At 39.8% G+C, this 24,640-nt stretch overlaps 1 protein-coding gene across 6 annotated transcripts in view; it reads right to left on the bottom strand.

The window, feature by feature from the left end:
• LOC124777789 (E3 ubiquitin-protein ligase TRIP12-like) overlaps window positions 1–24,640 on the bottom strand; it is a 217,329-nt gene that overhangs the window by 21,439 nt on the left and 171,250 nt on the right. For all 6 annotated transcript variants that reach the window (XM_047253297.1, XM_047253301.1, XM_047253300.1 and 3 more), the window contains 5 exons: window positions 24,242–24,433; window positions 22,805–23,010; window positions 16,586–16,710; window positions 13,623–13,807; window positions 13,345–13,454 (listed from right to left, as the gene is read on the bottom strand). In XM_047253297.1, the coding sequence (XP_047109253.1) occupies window positions 13,345–13,454; window positions 13,623–13,807; window positions 16,586–16,710; window positions 22,805–23,010; window positions 24,242–24,433 (818 nt within the window). The remainder of the gene's footprint in view (window positions 1–13,344; window positions 13,455–13,622; window positions 13,808–16,585; window positions 16,711–22,804; window positions 23,011–24,241; window positions 24,434–24,640) is intronic.

The raw sequence follows: 24,640 nt of genomic DNA, 5'->3' as shown, positions 1-24,640 counted from the left end.
TCGCGGTCGCGAAGTGGGGCCGAGGCAGTTCCAGATAAGTTTTATAGTCTTGACGATAATTTATGGATTTTTAGTTTTAGCCTGACGATGTCCACAATGGACAAATAGTGGTTACTGTTATTCTGAAGAAGGTTGGGTTATCCCGACTGAAACCTGGGTAAATTCTAGGTAAACAGTGCAACTGACGCTGTTAATTATTAAAAGTGAGATGACTTGGGTCCAGCATGCCGGGGGAGATATCTTAACTACTCCTCCCTCAACAGTAGTTTAACTAGCAGCAATGGAAAATTGTGAAACATATCAACTGTCTGTATGTTGTTTGGTAACATTTTAGGTAAATAACCTGGAAGACCATGCTTGGCACGGAGAGCCAGAAGGGGCATTCCACCATGATATGAGCCACTGTCTATAAGGCTCTGCAACCACAACATGAGGGTACTTCTCATTACATAGTTTAACTATGGGTAACCTGGTATGACCGATGTGGAAGGAACATAAGATGGTGGACTTCTTCCAGGAGGAACAGAAGGAGGAATGCAGATGGTAGACTTCTTCCAGGAGGAACCGATGGGGAATGTTAAACAGCCATAGTTTATGTGATAGATAGAGCAGTACCCCATCAGATGATGATCCATGCCCTCTCATACCTGCACCCCAGATTGCCAAAGTAAATGTTGGGCAATCAGCCACTTCTGGAGCCGTTCTGTCAGCCAGTTTGTTTCCAAAGTACCATCATTATGTGGGACATAAGAAAGACGCCTGATCAGGTAGTATGATTATGGTCAGAGAGAAGAACATGAATAGCAAATAACCACAGGATGAAAAGAATACCTTTGATCAAGAACCGGGTGACTGCTCATTGAGCCACTGCAATGCAATGTGGTTGAGGGTAGTCTGTTTAGTCTTTGTTGATGGCATCATCTGCTCCATAAAATTACTATGTTCTCACCAACAAATGATGTTCCCGAATGATGGAAGAAATAAAAGCATCTCTTGTACAGTCCAGGTTTTGGAGCTTTCAGTATAAATGACAGTAGCACCCTGATATTCCTATAGAACAGATGCTGAAATGTCATGAGAGTGAAAAAATTTAGGTCCTTCAAATAAATTGGTTCCAATTTGTGGGCTGAGTAGCAACTGAGGTGGTGAGCGTACTATAAGGGTGGTTGATTGAGGTCCCAGTGGATGGTCTTGAGACACATTCCAATTGGGAAACCCACAAAAGCCCCCCCTCCCTGTTGGAAGGTATCTGGTCCATCATGGTAGTGGTAGTAAGTGGAAGAGTTCTGTAGAAAGGAGGATAAAAGTTCCAGCCACACAGGCAACTGCAGCAGAGGTATCTCTGACAACCTCATTGATACACCATGGTGCAGAGGGGACAGTGGTAACAGCAGAGGTATACAACTGCCAAGTTAACTCAATGTGGCAGTTGGTCTGTTGGGGGTCACAAAGAAGAGAGTGTCACCAAAAAGTGACTGCTGTCACAAAGATCAGTCTACAGTGCCCAATGTAGTGAAACCATGAGATTGGAGGAAGAGATTCCCAGACTGATAGCCAAAAAGGGGTCATATATGAGTGCCATCATTGAAAAGACACAGATCAAAATTGGGAAGAAGTTGGTCAGCCAGAAGGCTTCTACCCTATCAGAAAAGCTGTTACTCCTCTCTACAATGGCTGGTGTGCATTGAAATGGCCAAACAAAAGTGCAGGGTGGGTAAGCTGCACTGGGGAGGGGTGTAGTGGCAGACAACTGTCAAATTAAAGAGGTCACCACCTCAAAATTTGGACATGCTCTGCCTGAGGGTAGACAGACATACATTGCAAATAATAATCGCTGGGCTTATTCCCAATTGCACAGTTACTGCTACCAATAGTGAGAAATCCACTCACTGCTGACATCTGTATGAAACAAAATAAAGACCCATCTACATGCTCTCTCAAGGTCAGTACAGTTCTGATGGAAAGCATAGTAACCTTGAAGGGGTGATGAATGGTCACTGGTTGAAAGAGTTTCTTGGAGAGCAACACAGACTGCAGGACAGAAGGAGATTCGTTGTTGCAGTTCTGGCACCTGACAGTAATATCCAGTGCCATTCAACTGAATTATCATGTTAAGGGAAACCTTGTTAAGCAAGGAGAGGCCAAGAGGAAGGTGAGGACCCAAGATCAGTGTCACCACTGCGGACAGAACAATACTGACACATATAAGTTCCGACTCCACTTTCTGTGTGTGTGTGTGTGTGTGTGTGTGTGTGTGTGTGTGTGTGTGTGTGTGTGTGTGTGTGTGTGTGTGAGAGAGAGAGAGAGAGAGAGAGAGAGTGAGAGTGAGAGAGAGAGAGAGAGAGAGAGAGAGAGAGAGAACATGCACATGTTGTGTGGGGTGGTGAGGTGGCACCTTGGGGTCACTGCAGTAGTCTTCCAGAGAAAGTGTTTTCTACAGTGAGCCCCATCACCAGTTGATGTGGGAAGTCTAATCCCCTGAAGATGGTGCTGCAGGATTTTTTATTTATTTATTTATTTATTTTTTTTTGGGGGGGGGGGGGGGGGGGGGTTTGGTGGGGACTGTGACCCCTGTTATGAGCTAATTTGTTTGTGTGACTTCTAGATGTTGACACTGAGGAAATGGAGGGAGTAAGTACTTGGGGTACTGATGACGTCATGGCCATGGTATAGACAAAATTCAATACCATTGGGACAGGATCAAAGTGATCATACTTTTTCCAGGGTTCAAAACAGAAAGGTAATCAGAGTCCAAGTTTCTGTATTTTACATTACTAAACTAAGGTAGCACACTTCTGGGATTATATGCACAAATAACACAGAATGATGGTTGCCCACTTGGGGAGTTTTCATGAAGCAGATGACCAGTCTTTGCAAACCGGGCAGTTTGTGTACAGTGGGAACACACAAGCCCAATGTCTTGACATTTAACAAACCACATCACAGATGGTAAACACAATTTCATACATCAATGATAAGTTTATCAGGAAGCGAATTCTCTCAAAATGCTTCAGTGTCAACTTTGTTGTCTGGTGGGTCTCAATGCAGATGACGTACGAAGTGGACCACTCGCTTCTCCAAGTTTTCAAATAATTCCTCATCTATTTGCAGTAGTAAGTATTAGTGAAAAATTAAACCCTGTACCACATTCCAGCTCTTATAGAGTTTTGCAGTGATAAGTACATCACTAAGGCTACTGCAACATACTAATAATCAGGGTTGGATAGAAGTGACTTAATTATGACAGATCCACTTCACAATTTAGTGAGGGAAGAGAATTTCCAAATATATTTTCAATATAATCTACAGGGAGTATAGACTAAGTAATTTGAAAGAATTCTCCATCTCTCTGGGCACAAATCCGGAACTACAGACAGTAAGTTTTCCTATATGCTTGATTTTGCTTTCCACCCACAGGGTGGCCAACTCCGGTCGACAGATCTCCCTAAAGCAAGGGCAATAGCTACCTGGGCTTGATGACCTTGATGGCCACTGCCTGCATTCCTGGTGCCCACAAAAGGACAAGTATCTACATTCCAGCATGCATGGAGACATAACAGGCTTGGTGTAAATAGGGAGCTGCCTGCTGGGCACTGTGTGACCTCTATGCACTGGGCACTCTATGATTGATTGTAATTTCCTATGTGGCATACTGATTGTCAAGACTAGTAAAAATACAAGCTGTACATCTGAGTTCTCATGGTTTCCTGTTCTGAAATGTAATCTGATGCTTCATAGTTGAATTTACAGGTGTGTCCATGCATATGACACACATCCTTCTGAAAACTGTTCCCGATTAGCTGTCTCTGGCTCTCCATCCTCTGTGTTACAACAACAAAATGTACTGAGGTTTTTTTTCTGTTAATTTCCCTTCTACATCCAGGGCCAACTTCTTTTATATAGTAGTTCTACTACTGTTCAGTCTTTTGAGTAGAGTGCTCCTGATTTCTCCACTTACTTGGTTATACATTTATGTGTAGTCAGAGTGTGTCTTAGCAACTTTTTTCATACAAGAAAAGAATGGACGTAAAAATAGCTTTGGCCTCAGGTAGCACAGTAGAGCTAGAAATTTCAGTTTCAGCTGAGAAGCTACTGCTTATCCTGAGCAGCTACTGCTTATCCTGAGCAGCTACTGCTTATCCTGAGCAGCTACTGCTTATCCTGAGCAGCTACTGCTTATCCTGAGCAGCTACTGCTTATCCTGAGCAGCTACTGCTTATCCTGAGCAGCTACTGCTTATCCTGAGCAGCTACTGCTTATCCTGAGCAGCTACTGCTTATCCTGAGCAGCTACTGCTTATCCTGAGCAGCTACTGCTTATCCTGAGCAGCTACTGCTTATCCTGAGCAGCTACTGCTTATCCTGAGCAGCTACTGCTTATCCTGAGCAGCTACTGCTTATCCTGAGCAGCTACTGCTTATCCTGAGCAGCTACTGCTTATCCTGAGCAGCTACTGCTTATCCTGAGCAGCTACTGCTTATCCTGAGCAGCTACTGCTTATCCTGAGCAGCTACTGCTTATCCTGAGCAGCTACTGCTTATCCTGAGCAGCTACTGCTTATCCTGAGCAGCTACTGCTTATCCTGAGCAGCTACTGCTTATCCTGAGCAGCTACTGCTTATCCTGAGCAGCTACTGCTTATCCTGAGCAGCTACTGCTTATCCTGAGCAGCTACTGCTTATCTTGAGCAGCTATTGCTTATCTTACATTTCAGATACGTCAAGTGTATAACAGAAATTGTTGTTCATCTTACTACATGTCTACAATGCCTACATGTCTACAAGGAATTGTTGTAAAGTAAATGAATCGGAGTCTGTGTTTCAAATGCAGGTAGTAGGATTGGAGAGGATGTGCCTGCTCTTTCTCACTACAGAGAAAACCTCGGACACGTTAAAAGTTCGCAAAATAGTGAAGTAAAACTATGAAGAAGAAACTGAAGCCAGATAATCTCATAAAAACTACATGAAATGTTAGCTGCATAGACAAGTGAGCCATGAATGCTGGATATTTTGCAGGGAATTTAGTTCGGCGTCACATTTATACGTAGTAACTGAGGAAAGAACAATCAATTAACAAACACAAGACCTGTTTAGAAATAATAAATCCTCGAATGAAAAATATAATCCAATACAGGCTGTAGTACAGTATGACCTTTTTGATGTGTGAAAACCTATTAGCAACTCACATATCCTGTTCCTATGTTAACCAATTTTTGCATCCATCCGGCAGCTATTGAACGCACTGGGTGTGACCGGCTGCAGATAGTAGCACATGTCGGAACGAATGACGCCTGCCGCTTGGGTTCTGAGGCCATCCTTGGTTCCTTCCGGCGGCTGGCTGATTTGGTGAAGACAACCAGCATCGCATGCGGATTGCAAGCTGAGCTTAATATCTGCAGCATAGTGCCCAGAGTCGATCGCAGTCCTCTGGTTTGGAGCCGTGTGGAGGGTCTAAACCAGAGGCTCAGACGACTCTGCGACTATAATGGTTGCAAATTCATCGACCTCCGTTATTGGGTGGAGAACTGTAGGGCCCCCCTAGACAGGTCAGGCGTGCACTACACACCGGAAGCAGCTACTAGGGTAGCAGAGTACGTGTGGCGTGCACACGGGGGTTTTTTAGGTTAGAGGGACCCCCCCTTGGGCGAAACGATAAAATACCTGACGGCTTACCAGAGAGGACATTATCATCGTTGATAAAGAACGTCCGTCCTCAGAGACCAAAAACAGGAAAAGTTAACGTAATATTGGTAAACTGCAGGAGTATCCAGGGCAAGGTTCCTGAATTAGTATCTCTTATTGAAGGAAATAGTGCGCATATAGTATTAGGAACGGAAAGTTGGTTAAAACCGGAAGTGAACAGTAACGAAATCCTAGACACAGAATGGAATATATACCGCAAGGATAGGATAAACGCCAATGGTGGAGGAGTATTTATAGCAGTAAATAATTCAATAATATTCAGTGAAGTTATTAGCGAATGCGAATGTGAAATAATCTGGGTTAAGTTAAGTATCAAAGGTGGGTCAGATATGATAGCCGGATGCTTCTATAGACCACCTGCATCCGCAACCGTAGTAGTTGAGCGCCTCAGAGAGAACCTGCAGAACGTCGTGAAGAAGTTTCGTGATCATACTATTGTAATAGGGGGAGACTTCAATCTACCAGGTATAGAATGGGATAGTCACACAATCAGAACTGGAGCCAGGGACAGAGACTCTTGTGGCATTATCCTGACTGCCTTGTCCGAGAATTACTTCGAGCAGATAGTCAGAGAACCAACTCGTGAAGCTAACGTTTTAGACCTCATAGCAACAAATAGACCGGAACTTTTCGACTCCGTGAATGTAGAAGAGGGTATCAGTGATCATAAGTCAGTGGTTGCATCAATGACTACAAGTGTAATAAGAAATGCCAAGAAAGGAAGGAAAATATATTTGCTTAACAAGAGTGATAGGGCACAAATCGCAGAATATCTGAGTGACCACCATCAAACGTTCATTTCTGAGGAAGAGGATGTGGAACAAAAATGGAAAAAATTCAGAAACATCGTCCAGTACGCCTTAGATAAGTTCGTACCGACTAAGGTCCAAAGCGAGGGGAAAGATCCACCGTGGTATAACAATCATGTACGAAAGGTACTACGGAAACAAAGCAAGCTTCATCATAGGTTTAAGAGTAGTCGAATCATAGCTGATAAGGAAAAGCTGAACGAAGCGAAAAAGAGCGTAAAGAGAGCAATGAGAGAAGCATTCAACGAATTCGAACATAAAACATTGGCAAACAATCTAAACAAGAACCCTAAAAAGTTTTGGTCATATGTAAAATCGGTAAGCGGATCTAAATCCCCTATTCAGTCACTCGTTGACCACGATGGCACCGAAACAGAGGACGACCGAAGAAAGGCAGAAATACTGAATTCAGTGTTCCGAAACTGTTTCACTGCGGAAAATCGTAACACGGTCCCTAACTTCAGCCGTCGCACGGACGCCAAAATGGAAAATATTGAAATAAACGATATCGGAATTGAAAAACAACTGCTATCACTTAGTAGCAGAAAAGCATCCGGACCAGACGAGATACCCTTAAGATTCTACAGTGATTATGCTAAAGAACTTGCCCCCCTTTCTATCAGCAATTTATCGTAGATCGCTGGAAGAACGTAAAGTACCTAGCGACTGGAAGAAAGCGCAGGTCGTTCCCATTTTCAAGAAGGGTCATAAATCAGATGCAAATAATTATAGGCCTATTTCGCTTACGTCAATCTGTTGTAGAATAATGGAACATGTTTTGTGTTCTCGTATTATGACGTTCTTAGATAATACAAATCTCCTTCATCATAACCAACATGGATTCCGCAAACAGAGATCATGTGAAACTCAGCTCGCCCTATTTGCCCAAGAAATTCACAGTGCCGCAGACACTGGCGAGCAGATTGATGCCGTATTCCTGGACTTCAGGAAGGCATTTGATACGGTTCCGCACTTACGTTTAGTGAAAAAAATACGAGCTTACGGAATATCGGACCAGGTTTGTGATTGGATTCAGGATTTCCTAGAAGAAAGAACACAACATGTCATTCTTAACGGTTCAAAATCTGCAGATGTAGAGGTAATTTCGGGAGTACCACAAGGAAGCGTGATAGGACCTTTATTGTTTACAATATACATAAATGACTTAGTTGACAACATCGGTAGCTCCGTGAGGCTATTTGCAGATGACACGGTTGTCTACAAGAAAGTAGCAACATCAGAAGACTCGTACGTACTCCAGGAAGACCTGCAGAGGATTAATGCATGGTGCGACAGCTGGCAGCTTTCCCTAAACGTAGATAAATGTAATATAATGCGGCATACATAGGGGCAGAAATCCATTCCAGTACGATTATGCCATAGGTGGTAAATCATTGGAAGCGGTAACGACCGTAAAATACCTAGGAGTTACTATCCGGAGCGATCTGAAGTGGAATGATCACATAAAACAAATAGTGGGAAAAGCAGGCGCCAGGTTGAGATTCATAGGAAGAATTCTAAGAAAATGTGACTCATCGACGAAAGAAGTAGCTTACAAAACGCTTGTTCGTCCGATTCTTGAGTATTGCTCATCAGTATGGAACCCTTACCAGGTTGGATTAATAGAAGAGATAGACATGATCCAGCGAAAAGCAGCGCGATTCGTCATGGGGACATTTAGTCAGCGCAAGAGCGTTACGGAGATGCTGTACAAGCTCCAGTGGCGGACACTTCAAGAAAGGCGTTACGCAATACGGAGAGGTTTATTATCGAAATTACGAGAGAGCACATTCCGGGAAGAGATGGGCAACATATTACTACCACCCACATATATCTCGCGTAATGATCACAACGAAAAGATCCGAGAAATTAGAGCAAATACGGAGACTTACAAGCAGTCGTTCTTCCCACGCACAATTCGTGAATGGAACAGGGAAGGGGGGATCAGATAGTGGTACAATAAGTACCCTCCGCCACACACCGTAAGGTGGCTCGCGGAGTATAGATGTAGATGTAGATGTAGATGTAAATGCTTAAAGCAGAGTTTACTTGAAGAAAACAGTGTGTGTGACTATCATAAAAAGTATGTGGTATTTCTACAGGCTTAAGAGCAGTTGCTTGTGGATCTGATTAAAAATCAATTTTCTTAATAAAGTGTTAAAACAACATTTAGAATTTTTTGATCAAAATGGTAATTAAAGGAATTGGACATAGGGAAGTTTTTTAAAAACTAATTTAAAGAGTTCTTGGCAAATGGGCCACACCCACATTTCTGCTGCTTTTCACATGTCAAATGTTGTACAGTATATCTTTCTCACTCCAAACTGGCAGCCCTGTCAGAAGATACACTTTGCAATGCTCTTAGGCTTTCCCTTGCATATCTTTGGTTTTTGGATGTGTTGTTTATACAGTTTGAGCAGTTTCTATTTTGTCATTCTTGAAAGTTGTTATGGGGGGGGGGGGGGGGGGGGGGGGAAATATTTATGTTTTGTCGCTGAAAATTGTAAGTTTTACGGTAATCTGTTTATTTTGCCATGAAGTTGAGACTGTGTAAGCACATATACAGACTAGCTAGATACCAGGTCAACTCCAAGTGCCTCAAGACAGAAGCTCAAATATTTGGAGACCCAAAGTGGCACTTCTAAGTGAAGTTATCAATACAATACGACTAACTGTGGATATGTAACTACTGATCTGAGTGCTTTGTGTAGCTTCTAATGGATGTGGTTCTGTGGGAACTGTGGAGAAGGTGGTACTAAAATAGAAGAAGAATTTAAAGACATGAAAGGTGTGGTCAGTTAACTTCAAATGGTTTTATTTCTGTGGAGCAACTAAAACTGAGTATTCTCTAGGAATGTGTAAAGGAAGAGTTTATAATTCAAATATTGGACTAATGTAAAGAATGAGGAGTACTAGGCAGAGTAGAAGAGCAATCTGAATATTTTACACCATCCTGGATTTGCAACAAGGTTTTGAGAAGTGTACCCAGTTACTTCAGCTAAACATTTGTTCTTAAAGCAACTACAGAGGCCAAAGTAAGAAGTAACAAGAAAAGGTAGTTAAAAGACGAGGAACACATAATCCAAGATTATGCAACTGGAATGTATATAGATCTAATATACTGAATTGAAATTCCAAGAATTAAATTTTGTGACACGTTTATTTTATTTACAAAAAAATCTGACCTAGAGGCCTGAAATTTTTGAACGTTTCAGGGTACTATTAGGAGAAAAATAGGCTACAGACTTTAACATACTATCAACAGAAAGAAAACTATTTACCGATTAATAATTAAAAAGTAACCTTAATTACTTTTATCAGATGTAAATATTTCTAGAGTAAAAACTTGTGACTGAAACAACACGATTGTAATCTACTTTTTCGACAGACATATTAACGTGTACTTAAATTCCAACCATCAAGTAAGATAGATAGTCAGTGCATAAATTGGAAGTACGTACTGGCAAATAAAAATGTAGTTTACTGATCTTCACGAAAATTTTAATAATATCAATATGGGAACTAATATGTTTAACTGTATTTGATATTATGATAATGTTCAGCAAGAACACTTCTATTGTTCTATAATTTTCATCATAATATAGTGTGTTTATGATTGGTTGTGACTTTTGATATCTGGCTAAATAGAGGCAACATGACGCCACTGACCAGTAAACATCAACGGTGAGTGGTTTTTCCTTCTGCACTGCCTGCATTTCAGTTGGTAAAATGTCCCCGTTGCCATGATGTAAATACACAGTACCACATGGTGTCACACATCAGATGCATCGATGTTCATCAGCTCTCACTGTAAAAGGGTATTCTTTGGCAGTCAAGTATTCTCAGGGTTGCCACAAATTTCCCCAAGTGAAATTCCCTGATATTTTCCTGATTTCCAGGCGAGTTTTAGCATGTTTTCCTGACAAATTTTGGTACCCCAAAAAATATGTATGAACTTCTGTATTTCTCCCCTGTATGGGCAAAATCTGAAGTACTAACAGCAACGTCTTTTGAAATGAACGGTTTTCAGATGGAGAAGGCAAGCCAAATGGTATTTGTGTTTCATTAAGACCATTGTTGTTATTTTATTTCAATAAAATGAAACACATTTTGTGACAAAAATACGCATTTCCTTGGACTCTCAAAACAGATTTAAAATACCTTCACTGTTTCCAGAAATAACCTCAGAAAAAGTAGGCCTCTTGAAAAAAGTGTGTAAGGCAGGGAAGAGTTGTGTAAACCCACACTACAGGTGACTGCCAACAAAATGTTGGTTCTACTATGTTTGTTATTGTCGGCTATCACACACTGCGTTATGTCTGTTATTTTGGAGGTATTCTGTGATTTTTCTTTCAAGAATTATACGAGTACCCCAACTGCCACAATTTTCACCTTTTAATTGTCTATAATTTCAAATATATGAAGTGCCAAAACATACTATAAAAAATAAAATGCCTATAAAATGCCACACTGTACAACGTACTTGTGGTGAGACAGTCACAATTCTGGAAATCCTTCGCCCACGGCCTCTGGCCTGCCAAGGAGCACCGCAGTCCTGGGTCCGTGGATAAATCACAAAAATCCACCGCATTACGCCACACACAGACAAACCCAGCCTTTGGACAGATTAGCGGGACTAGATCCTATTGGCAGGGCCTGCACTTTAGTGGGAAATGACGGGTTTCAGATCGGCAGGCCTGATCCATTAGATATATCTGCAGAAATGCCCCGTGGTCTTGGCCCGTCACAAAAATTGACTTGCGGGCCAGCTATTCATGTGTCACAGATACCGTGTTGATGAAATGAGACCACGGTGTTTCACTCCATGCAACAGATAACTTGAACAAATACTCAGAGTCAATACTAATGAGGATAGGCAGCAACTCACCGTAAAGATGATAGATGAGTCGCAGACAGACATGTAGAAAAGACAATCACACTCTCAGAACTAAATTTTCAGCCATAGCCTTTGTCAAAAAATTAGAGCACACACACATTCATACAATCATTCAGATACAACTCATGGACACGACTGCCGTCTTCACCCGCTGTGTCTACAATCTCTGGGAATCAGATCCAAACAAACCATTCCTCATGCCTCGCATCAGCAGCTTCTAGGCTAGTGGCAAGAAGTGGTGGCAGCACTGACTGCAAGCTGAGGGGAGTTGTAGGAAGAGAAGTGGCACACATACTCAGCTGCTCCCATCCAGCAATGATGCATGACACTTTAGTAAACGAACCACTGCATCTACTGAGACAAAAACAACACTTCTGAAACCACCATTCACACTATTTCCCATTATCTGTTAGAAATATAAATAGTTGTGACAATGCTCACTGAAACCTGTTTGTTGTTACGAAGTATTTTTTAGCCTTCGTCCTAAAGTCTTTAACACATTTTGCTGTTGGCTAGTGAATGCACTCTTCTGATGTTGTAAACGGTGCATTTTATTTTGGCATTATTCTCTGGTTTATGTTTTTTGCTTGGTATTATTCTGCAGTAGTAGGCTGAAGTAAAACTGCTACAGTGTGAGTTCTTATCTGTCAAAATTACAAAAATTTACCTGAAAACTGAAACAATGAAAAATTCTGATTTTTCCTGGGTAACTTGGGGCATATACATTCTGAATAAAAGTGGTTGTCCAGGAATACGTTCACAAGCTGTAAAGATAATTTTCTGCTGCAAAATATTCATCAAATTTGACAATAGTAATGGACAACATGTCATAAACTAAGTTGTGATGGATGAAACTCCAATGATGCGGTGGAGGAAACCGGATACAGTGAAATCCTGCTTTTACACTTTTCCAGGATCTTTAAAAAAATGCAGTAAAATGCAGAAAAATGGAAAAGTGGGAAATATTTTAAACAGCAAATGTTACATATAGGATCTCCTCTCTCATTTTCATACTTTATGTCTGATATACAATGGCAAGAGACTGCTATTTGTTGCTACTTACACTGCTGCTTTCTTTGATAATAATCAACAAGAAACAAATAATAGACTGCATATGATAGAAGATGTTCTGAACAAGAATTTAGCGAAAATTTTTCTCCGTTTGAAAATCTTTTCAGACGCCTCTATAGTACATTACATTCTGCACAGAAATTAGAGTCATCTTAGATTTTAAAATCTAATCAGCTGTCATGCTTCATTTCTGACTGTATCACTATACTGCATAAGAATAATACAAATATAAACATGACATGATACGTATATTCTTCCGTGTTTGCTGTTGTCTCACTCTAGTTTCGTAGTTTATTAGGCAGACAGGATTTACATGAGATAGCAGCAAACACAAAAGAATACATGGCATAATGTTTACATTCTTATACCTTTTCTTTTAATTTTTTTACTGACGCAGAGATTTTGGCACCAGTATTTATCTTTGTGCCTGCAAAGCATGCCTGTGTAGCGCTACATATATTCTATGGCGGAAGTTAGTTGTGGTGGCACCTACCAACATTTTTCAGAATTTCCGTTTACTCTGCACTCGATTCTAAGCTGCAGGCAGTTTTTTGGATTACAAAAACCGGAAAAAAAAGTGCGGCTTAGATTCGAGTAAATACGGTGGTATTTGAAGCCACAAAATCCAATACCGGTAACACAATTGCGTGAAGAAGTTTCTATCAGCAAGGCAGAAATGGTAATGGTCACAACAACACAATTACTCAATATTATACTGAGTGCTGGTCAGAAAGCCAGTGTTTATAATGGTGACATCCCTGTAAGAATATAACATCAGAATATTTTCTGTCTAATCTCATTTTCGAACAGGAATCGTCATATCCAGAACAAGACAACCAACATTGAACATTTCATTTCATTGCTCACCATGCAGATGCTATCTGCTGTAACCATGATGGCAGATTGCCTGTCATTATTACCAATGGATCTTGAAGCTGCCTGCTGGCTTTAGCAGCAATTTTACTGTTTATGAACTCCTGTAAAGCAGTAAGAAAAAGGGCATGTATAAATATATATTAAATAGCTGCACTACAAGTAAAAAATTTGTTCAGTTTTAATAAACAGTAACAAATGTTTCATTAAACAAATGGTGTAGTAAATATGGATTGCATGGATATAATACAAACAGCAATTTAACAGCGTACCTGCTGAGTAACAATTGGTTGATATTCAACAGCCGTGTACAAGGTGCCCCAGTATCTGTTCAAAGCATGTAGTACCCTAAGCAGACACAAGACTTCAAGTGAGGCATCCTGCACTGTGACAGAATCAGGAAGACGTGATGTTAAAAATGGCACCAGTGGAGAGTTCAATGATGGAACAATGCCATCTGAAAATGAAACACGAATGTAATATTAGCGAACAACAACAAGAGTAGGTATCACAAAATCCTATCCAATAGCATCAGGTGTTTTCACCATAAGAGTTTGCATAACACTACTACTCAAAATCATTATCATATTAAAAGGTGGTGGTGGTGGTGGTGGTGGTGGTGGTGGTGGTGAGTGGAGAAGAAAGAAGGCGGAGGGGTGTGGAGCGGTAGGGTGGCAGTGGAGGACAGTTTGGAGAAGCGGGGAAAGGGTGAGTTGGAAGGCAGAAAAAATTGCTTTATTCTAGTCACCCAACAAAAGAAATTTCAAATCTTCTCTGTCCTGGTTAGATATGTAATTGCTGTATAAAGTAAAGCAGAGCATTAGACACATGAAACCTCTAGCTCTGTTATGATCAGAGCAAATCTTTTGGTGGAAGTTACTAAGTGTCAAAGATCATAACTTAAGTTCCAGTTTTCAGGGTAGAATCATTTGAAGAAAGTCAGCCACTGAATGCAATCTCTGCAACACTTACTTATCCACAAAATGTCATTAAAAGTTTTCAGTAACAGTCACTTTAAGGTTTTAGCAACTGTTAGAAGATACAAGGATTGTTCCTAATATTGCGAGTACAAAAAAGCAAGGTAGGAAGATTAGGATCTAACAACCCAATGGTGATTATATTACTAGAAATAGAGTAAAAGCTCAAAGAAGAAGGAGGGAAAGGAAATTGAAAGAAATTGGAAATGTTCTTTTCAAAGGAATAATTCTGGTACTTACAATGATCATTATGGTCATACCAGGGATACAAACCCTAAACCCTTAGGTGGTCAACTAAATATGACAACAGAATCCCTGAAACTTTGTGGCAAATTAAAACTGTGTGCTGGGCCAGACTTAAACCCGCAATTTTTGTTTTTCGCAAGCTTATGCTCTACCAGGCTGTGGGTAAGCCACGTCTCCACCATATCTTTTCTTCCAAGAGTGCTGGTCTGCTAGGTTTGCTGTGGAACTTCTGCGTATTTTGGAAGGCAGAGATGAGATACTGGTGAATGTAAAGCTATGGGAACGAGTCATGTTCAGTTAGATCATCAGTAGAGACGCAGCTGATGGTGAAGGAAGAGGAGTGAAGGGAAAGGATGGGTGAGGTTGAGGAAACAGGGAGAGTTCAGAAAAGTCACCCAGAAACCCGGGTCAGAGCAGACTTCCCAGACAGGATGAGAAGGAAAGACTGATGAAGACTGCACTGAAAGAGTGCAGTCCCCAACAATCAATATTTCCTTCTCATCCTGTCTGGGAAGTCTCACCTGATCGGGGTTTTGGGCAACTTTTCCAAACTTTCCCCATTTCATCAGCCTCGCTGCTCATTTTCCTTCACCGTTCTTCCTTCCCCTTCAACCCTTCTGCCAGAAGGAAGGGTCACTGGCTTCGAAAACTTGCAAATTTCAATAACTTTGTGTGTGTTTTCTTCTGCCACTGTCTGGTGAATAGATTTTTTTTCTATCCAATTACATTTATGAAACCTGTAGCATGTATGATGAAATAATGAATGAAAGAGGAAGCTCTTCACAACTGAATTCAGTTCAGTTGGAATTGAAAAGGGAGCTCGTTTGGCGGTTGGAAGAATGTTCTTACTGCCTAGAAGCAAGAGAGATTAAATACTCCAAAACCTGGGCCACTGTTCAGACATTTTGTTGGTTGATACTGCCTCTTGGGTCACTGTTCAAACGTTTTGTTGGCTGAGACTTCCTCTTGATTTACAATAATGCCTGTCCACATCGAACTGCTGTTACTCATCGATCCATTTTTTGCAATAGAATATGTCACCTGTATGGAGTATCAAGTAAGATTTCTAAAGCTGAATCTCAAAGACCAAGCTTAAGTAAATGAACTACTGCCCTTCACGTGCAACCAAAGTTCCTTCCAGATATCTGTATGGCTATTTCTTAGAAGCAAAACTTACTGAATTGAACCTCTTTATTCAATTTACTGACAGCAAGAGGTATTGCTATCTATAACGAGAACCAACTGCTGGTAACCAACCATACCCCCCATGAACAATTATTATTGTTGAAGACATCTGCAGCATTTGCTACCTTTTTCATACATATCTTGTTTTCTTATTTTTTTGATATGTAACTTCAGCTTCTGCCCTTTCCTTTTGGAAACTGCTGAATGCCCAATGCCTCAGTTGATAATTTTGTTCCATGTCCTTTCTGACAATATGTTCATGTACTCTACATTCTGACACTGTGGATGACATTCCAACAATGTAGTATGCTAACCACACCCTATATTGTTAAGAGACTGAGCAATACACAGGAAATACAAAGTACAGAAAGGTAGTCACTTGTGTTAGAAACATTTGATTTTATTCAGAGCACAGCAGGCCAGTGCCACAAATGCAATGCACCTCCTTAACAGTGGCAGCGACTCCCAAAACAACTCATCTAGGATTTGCTATCACTGTAATGGAATTATTTACAAAAATACCTATCATTTGTGTGCCTCATGAAATGTATGCTTTTACACAAAATATAGCTCCTCTAGACTTACAAGTCTACATTTTATCAATGTTACTTGAAGGGTAAACGGACTACCCACATCATAGTGAGGCTCACAAAATCTGTTTTTATGATACATGAGAACTGAATGTGCACTAAATTCCTTTACTCCCCATCAGACCTGGCAGCACAGAGATTTCTTTTCACATGTCTATTTCTCTTTTGAGTTTCACCAAACCCTACCATGATACATACTACTAATGCCAACAATAACTATAAAAATTATTTAAATACCATTCCAAAGGCTGTCTCCCTTGCGACTGCGAGAATTGGCTTTTGTGCTGGTACCCTTGCCTTTACGACCAGAACTGGTCAAACTGGGTTTCACAGTTACTGCTGCATCCTCTTCTGGAACAGGCCTGTGAACAGAATGGTTGTAAACCACCACAATGTAGATAAAAAAAATGAGATAACTTGAGTACATAAAATACGTCATTCTGTAATAATCAGTCAACTGAAATGATGTGGCAAAGGTGGGGTTGGTGAAAGTAGTTGCGACCACACTAACTAAGCAATAAATCATTTAATTATTTCCCATAAACAATATTTGTATGGTGGAGGTGTAAACTTTAATTTTTAACCACTCTCTTTCTTTCATGGTCCCTCATCATGTGCCACTAGGCTGTACTGTGCCTTTATCCCCTAACCTCATCTCTCTCCCCCCCCCTCCACTTCCCCATTTCTTCTAAGATGCATCAATTGTAATCACTACAGTACTAGAGTCTAAATGCGTGCAACAGCCCCTGTCACTGAAACGTTTATTTTATGTTAGTCATGATAAATGCTACTGGAGCAAACTGTATCATGAGTTACATCTCATTTTTATTATTAAACCATTTGCTGCTGCCATCCATATTTTTTTTATGAATTTATATTGTGAGTGTCTCATGCTGCAAAGTAATTCCCATTGTCAAGTGTTGTTTTATTTTTATTACATGTGATCATTATAATATTACTCTGTCTGCCAGAATTTTGAATGTACTGTTACATAGAAACATACACACATCAATCATCACTCTTGCAGTTCACCTGAGCATGTCATGAACAGAAATTAAACAAACCAAACACAGAGATAATGTATATGAAATATTATACCGTAAGGAAACAGCATGTAATTACACCAATTTTAAGTTTCTGGCTATCTGAAAAAAAAAAATCCTGGGAGTCATGGTGACAGTTCTCAACTGCCCCATTTCAGGTATTACTTGAGCAACTTCTCATCTGTCAAAATCAGAGTTTGGCGACTATTGTTTCATTGAGACTAAGACAGCCATGGTGTGTGTGTTCTTTCCCTTTAAACTTACAAATCAACTGCGTATGCGCAATTTAGCATATCCGAGTTTATATAGAACACAATACTCAAAATTGCTCAAGTTTCTGGAACAACACAGCAGCTCACAAACAGAGACAGCCATCACATTCAAAACGATACATGAAATAAGAGATAAAGTAGACATATTACATTGGTAATGGTTTCCTGGAATGTTTCATATGGGAGACAAATTAAACAAATTTGGAGGATTATTTACATCAGAAAACGAGTGGTAGCTCTAAATCTAATGAACTACTTTCACTTGTGCGTGTTTCTGTGTACCATCCTACTGTTTCTGGTGAGCAGGTCCCTTTTTTATTATTTTATTTATTTTTGAAGAATCTAAGTAAGTTTGGTAACTGTCAAATATCAGGAGGCACCTATTTGACCCACTGAAGCATTTAACACACACACTGTGTGTGTGTGTGTGTGTGTGTGTGTGTGTGTGTGTGTGTGTGTGTTGCTATGACATGCTTTTCACACTATGACTTTGATCTACTCATTCAGACTATTGTAAACATGAACTACGATTCTTATTTTGACATTCTTAATGACCAATTGTTGGTTGCTGCTGCTTCTACTTTTTCGTGATATGCAGTAGAAGCTCCACATTGCAAGATGACGAGAGTCATGATCACAGGCCTGCACATACGTCATACCTCAACTGGCTTGCTAAATTAACTGCTTGTATTCCTACAGAAAATACCGGGTGATCAAAAAGTCAGTACAAATTTGCAAACTCATTAAACCGCGGAATAATGTAGATAGAGAGGTAAAAATTGACACACATGCTTGGAATGACATGGGGTTTTATTAGCTTTGTCTTACTTTGTTATGCTAATTATTGCTATTCTGATCAGATGAAGCGCCATCTGTTGGACATTTTTTGAACTTTTGTAATTTTCTTTGTTCTAATAAAACCCCATGTCATTCCAAGCAAGTGTGTCAATTTGTACCTATCTATCTACATTATTCCGTGATTTATTCAGTTTTCAAATTTGTACTGACTTTTTGATCACCTGGTATCTGCAACTATTTGGTACAAGGGGCGAATCAACATCTTTCTTAACAGAAGGAGGTGATTATCAAGACTCGAGGTGATGGTACGTGGTACTAGCATATCGTCTGCTGGGGTGAAAGTCTTTTCTGGTGTGCTTACAGTCACCAATTTCCTATGATAATACTACTGTCCTTCGATATTACTAATGTTCCTGTTTTCTAAAAAAAGGTAACAGGAAACACAAATATAATCCTAAGACCAAAAATAACATCTAGAAATACTTACAGGGTTAAAACCAGTACAAAAAGGTGTCAAATACACAGATAAACACTTATTCATCAACCTGCCAGAGCTACAGCATCCAACATGACAGCTGTTATGCACTAGTGCTGAAAAGTAAAGTGTATCTCTACATCTACATCTGCACGATTACTCTGCTATTCACAATGAAGTGCCTGGCAGAGGGTACAAAGAACCCCCTTCAAGCTGCCTCTCCACTGTTCCACTCTCTAACGGCGTGCAGGAAAAACAAGCACTTAAATTTTCCTGTGCGAGCCCTAAGTAGGTGCGTGCCAATAGAATGTTTTCGAAACTGGAGGAGAAAACTGGTGATTGAAATTTCATGAGAAGATCCTCTCACAACGAAAAACGCCTTTGTTTTAATGATTGCCACTCCAAATTCATGTATCATGTCTGTGGTACTAATCAGCAGTCCTTCTTTGTACTTTCTCAATGTCATCCGTCAGTCCCACCTGATGCGGTTCCCACACCACACAGCAATACTCTAGAATAGGGTGGACAAGCGTGGTCTAAGCAGTCTCTTTAGTAGACCTGATTCACCTTCTAGGTGTTCTGCCAATGAATCGCAGTCTTTGGTTGGCTCTACCCACAACATTATCTATGTGATTGTTCCAATTTAGGGTATTTGTAATTGCAATCCCTAAGTATTTAGTTGAATTTACAGCCTTCAGATTTGTGTGACTTATCGCGTGATCGAAATTTAGCGGATTTCTTTTAGTACTCATGTGAATAATTTTACACTTTTCTTTATTCAGGGTCAATTGCCACTTTTCGCACCATACAGATATCTTGACTAAATCATTTTGCAGTTTGTTTTGGTCATCTGATGACTTTACAAGACGGTAAATGACAGCATCATCTGCAAACAATCTAAGACGACTACTCGGATTGTCTCCTATGTCATTAATATAGATCAGGAACAATAGAGGGCCTGTAACACTTCCTTGGGGAATGCCGGATACTATTTCTGTTTCACTCTATGATTTTCTGTCTATTACTACGAACTGTGACCTTTCTGACAGGAAATCACGAATCCAGTTGCACAACTGAGCCAATATTCCATAGGCATGCAGTTTGGTTAGAAGACTGCTTGTAAGCAACAGTGTAGAAAGCCTTCTAGAAATCTAAAAATATGAAATCAATTTGACATCCCCTGTTGATAGCACTCATTACTTCACGAGTATAAAGAGCTAGTTGTGTTTTGCAGGAACGATATTATTTGAATCTGTGCCGATTACATGTCAATAAATCGTTTTCTTCGAGGTACTTCATAATGTTCGAATACAGTATATGTTCCAAAACCCTACTGCAAACTGATGTTAGTGATATGGGCCTGTAACTCAATAGATTACTCCTACTTCCCTTTTAGGGTATTTGTGTGACTTTAGCAATTTTCTAGTCTTTAGATATGGATCGTTCTGTGAGTGAGCAGTTGTATATAATTGCTAAATATGGAGCTATTGTATCAGCGTACTCTGAGAGGACCTGACTGGTATACAATCTGGACCAGAAGCCTTGATTTTATTAAGTGATTTAAACTGCCTTACGAGACCTAGGATATCTATTTCTATGTTTCTCATCTTGGCAGTTGTTCTTGATTGGAATTCAGGAATATTTACTTCATCATCTTTGGTGACGGAGTTTCGAAAAATCATGTTTAATAACTCTGCTTTAGTGGCACTGTCATCAGTGACTTCACCGTTATCGCAAAGTGAAGGTATTGATTGCGTCTTGCCACTGGGGTGCTTTATATATGACCAGAATCTCTCTGGGTTTTCTGCCAGATTTCGAGAGAGTTTCGTTGTGGAAATTACTGAAAGCATCTCTCACTGAAGTATGCACTATATTTCAAACATCTGCAAAACTTTGCCAGTCTAGGCGATTTTGCGTTCTTTTAAATTTGGCATGCTTTTTTTGCTGCTTCTGCAACAGCAATCTGACCCATTTTGTGAATCATGAGGGATTAGTACCACCACTAATTAATTTATGTGGTATATACCTCTCAATTGCTGTCGATCCTATCTATTTGAAACCCCTCCACAACTTTTCTACACTTACATGATCAGATCAGAAGGAATGAAGACTCTCTTAAAAAGGCGTTAAGAGCATTTTTATCAGCTTTTTTAAATAGATATACTTTGCGTTCTTTTTGATAGTTGTAGGAGTTATGGTATTCAGCCTAGCAGCTACTGTCTTGTGGTCGTTATCCCTATATTTGTCACGATACTCACTATTTGTCCAGGATTATTTGTTGCTAAGAGGTCAAGTATGCTTTTGTAACCATTTACGCTTCGAGTGGGCTCATGAATTAATTGTTCAAAATAATTTTCTGAGAAAGCATTCAGTACAATTTCGGATGACGTTTTACATCTGCCGCCGACTTTAAACGTTTACTTTTTCCAGCATATCAAGGGTAGATTAAAGTCATCACTGACAATAATTGCATGAGTGGGATACCTATTTGAAATGAGACTCAAGTTTTCTTTGAACTGTTCAGCAAATATATCTTCTTAGTCGGGGGATTGGTAAAATGACCCACTTAACAGTTTAGTTCGATCTACCCATACTATTTCGCAGGAACTATCTACTTGAATTTCACTACGAGGCAAACTACTTCTGACAGCAATAAATACTCTACCACCAATTGTGTTTAATCTATCCTTTCTGAACACTGTTAGATCTTTAGAGTTTTTTTGGAAAACATGATTTATGTAACAGTTATGATGGACTGCTCAAACAGAGATGTTTAATTTGTTCCAATTGTAAGACATTTCAGTCTGTAGGACAGAAATAAAGTTGAACTTTTTAAATTTCGATGCTGTGTCAGGCAAGAACTTGCTCAAATTTTGACTCTTTATCTTTTTCATTTTGTGAGAAAATGAAAACTTCAAGAATATTTGGTTCGTTATACTACTGATAACACTAACAGTAATTTAGGTCATGTGAAGAGAAATGGGACGGAAACTGTGTTCAGAAAAGACAATGTAATTTAGATAGACCTATTTCAGGAAATGGTTTTTTCAGCCCATATTGTACACAAACCAGTTCAGAAAGAAATGTCTAGTGAAAAATACAACTATATAATCAAAGTTTAACATTTATATAAACTGTTTAAACTTTTAAGTAATTTCAAAAAATGTCCTGGGTTGGATAGTACGCCTAAGCACAGAGTGTGCGATTAGTACTGCAACTGGCCAGGTAGAACGTTACCGCTGTTTTTGTAGGCCTGTTCAAAAAGCTTTATATTTGAATTGTTTCTTGAAGAAACAATGTTATGCAACATTACAGTTTCTGCTTCTTTTACGAAGTTCAGGTGGTGGTGGTCTTCAGTCACAAGATTGGTTCGACCTAGATTTCCATACTAGGCTGTCCTGTATGAGCCTCCATCTGCGGACTAGTACTTCAGTCTATACCCATTTGAGTCTGCTTACTGTAGTCAAACCTTGTCTCCTACAATTTTTACCATCTCTGCCCAAACTCTGTGTCTTTGAATATGTCTGCTTGTGTCTGTATATGTGTGGATGGATATGTGTGTGTGAGCGCGCGTGCTCACGAGTTTATACCCGTCCTTTTTTTCCCCCTAAGGTAAGTCTTTCCGCTCCCGGGATTGAGATGACTTCTTACCCTCTCCCTTAAAACCCACATCCTTTCGTCTTCCCCTCTCCTTCCCTCTTTCCTGATGAAGCAACCGTTTGTTGCGAAAGCTTGAATTTTGTGTGTCTGTTTGTGTGTCTATCGACCTGCCAGCGCTTTCGTTTGGTAAGTCACATCATCATTGTTTTTAGATATATAATGTTAGTACGAATTACAACAAAGGAAAAATAGTAATGTCATCACTTACTTGTAATAAATAGTGTGTGTCTGAACCCACACACCCGAGTTGCCAAGTGGAGCTTCATTGTCTGTGTCAGTCTCTGACTGATCATTTCCAACTGAACTAAATTGCCTAACAGCTTGATACACAGTCATGTTATATGGTAAAACCTGATCTCCAATCATGAATTGCAAACGATGCCTCGCACTACCTTGGCTAATGACAACAGCAGCCTGAAATTTGACAGGAAGTAACATTTTATTACCAGAGTGAACACAATCTAGGAAAAAAATGCAATTATATTTGTAAAGATTATCTTTACAAATAGAGATGGGAAACAGGATTCATTAACACATTTACAGTCAAGATGAGAAGACATGGAAGCCATTACTAGATAAGACATTTAGTTTCAACGTGAACTGTGAAAACACATACAGGAGTCTAATGTACGGAAAACAATTTTAAAAGAACGAATATATTCATGTTTTAGTTTGTTCACACCTCTTTATAAATTTTACTTTTATGTGAATCTAAAGTACTTGTGAAATAAGTCACTCAACAAAAACTCAAGTTCTCTCTTGCCTATGTCCAACAAACTAGAAGAGTGAAGAGGTAGGAAATTCTGCACAATCCTTTTTTTCACTTGATAAATGGAGCCCCATATCTTACCACTTTTGCACCACTCTCCCTTACACTGAATGCCCATTAAAACTGTTTAGTTACTATTTCCTGGTCTGCCATTCCCCACATCACTCTGCTTTACTAGGCATGGACTTATTGGGAGGTAGTATGACAGTCTTTCCTCCGACCTTTGAACTGACTGGCTCCATTATTTACATGAGGGCCTATTGTTTTATATAGACTCAGAACAATGGTGCAACTTTGGAAATTTTCTTAATACAAATCATTGTCGTATGGGAAAGACGTGATAAGTGACAAAAAATCATGGACATGACCGAGGATTGAACCCCCACAATTGGATTAACATTTTGCAACTATCTGACAAATAACAAAATTTCAGTTATGCAATATCCACCTGTGCTGAGTATTTTTATTATAGTTTAGTTAATTATTGTTGCTATGTTTCTGGAGAAAATAGCCACGGTAAAAAACTGCAGAAAGAACTGTTACAGCTTAGAAGTTTAGCGTAGCTCATACCAATTTCAAAAACCCTGCACAGCCCATATTGTAATGGGACTAAACAAACTATAAGACATTTGTCCATGTGCAATAAAGCTATCTGGCATAATTATATATGGTTACTCACTTCAAACTTTCTATTAAGTTTTGAGTATGCACGACTACACGTTTGTCTCCTCCCTCTCCCCCAAATTGTTTTCCTCACCTCCACTTTGAAACTTAGCTCAAAACTACACCTGCCCTTTACCTGTACCTTTATTGCCCCCAACCCCCCCTCTCCCTTTATGTTTAGAAAACGTAAAACCATACAAACATCTTACATACCAATGTATCGTCAATATCCTCTTCACTGTTGTCATCATCTGACTCTCCAGAATCTTTATCTTTCAGTCTACCATAGCCTCTAACAACCAAGTATCTTTCTATAGCTTGAACTAGTGCAAGTGGATCTATCTTGACTGTTCCTCCTTTCCATTGTTTCAGATTGCTGCAGTCTGGATGTCTTTGTAAATTGCACTGAAAAATAATATAATATTAAAATATAACCTTCATAAAAAATATAATGTAAATGGATAGATAAAAAATCTACTCACCACGTGACCGCAGTGCGCAGTGCGCGCGCACACACACACACACACACACACACACACACACACACACACGTGTGGATGCGTATGAACTCGTGCCGAGGTTGACCTATTAAAATTCCTGGAGTCTCTAAAC

This window comes from Schistocerca piceifrons, chromosome 2, assembly GCF_021461385.2.
Source record: "Schistocerca piceifrons isolate TAMUIC-IGC-003096 chromosome 2, iqSchPice1.1, whole genome shotgun sequence".
NCBI lineage: Eukaryota > Metazoa > Arthropoda > Insecta > Orthoptera > Acrididae > Schistocerca > Schistocerca piceifrons.
This window is presented reverse-complemented; position numbering and strand designations above follow the sequence as displayed.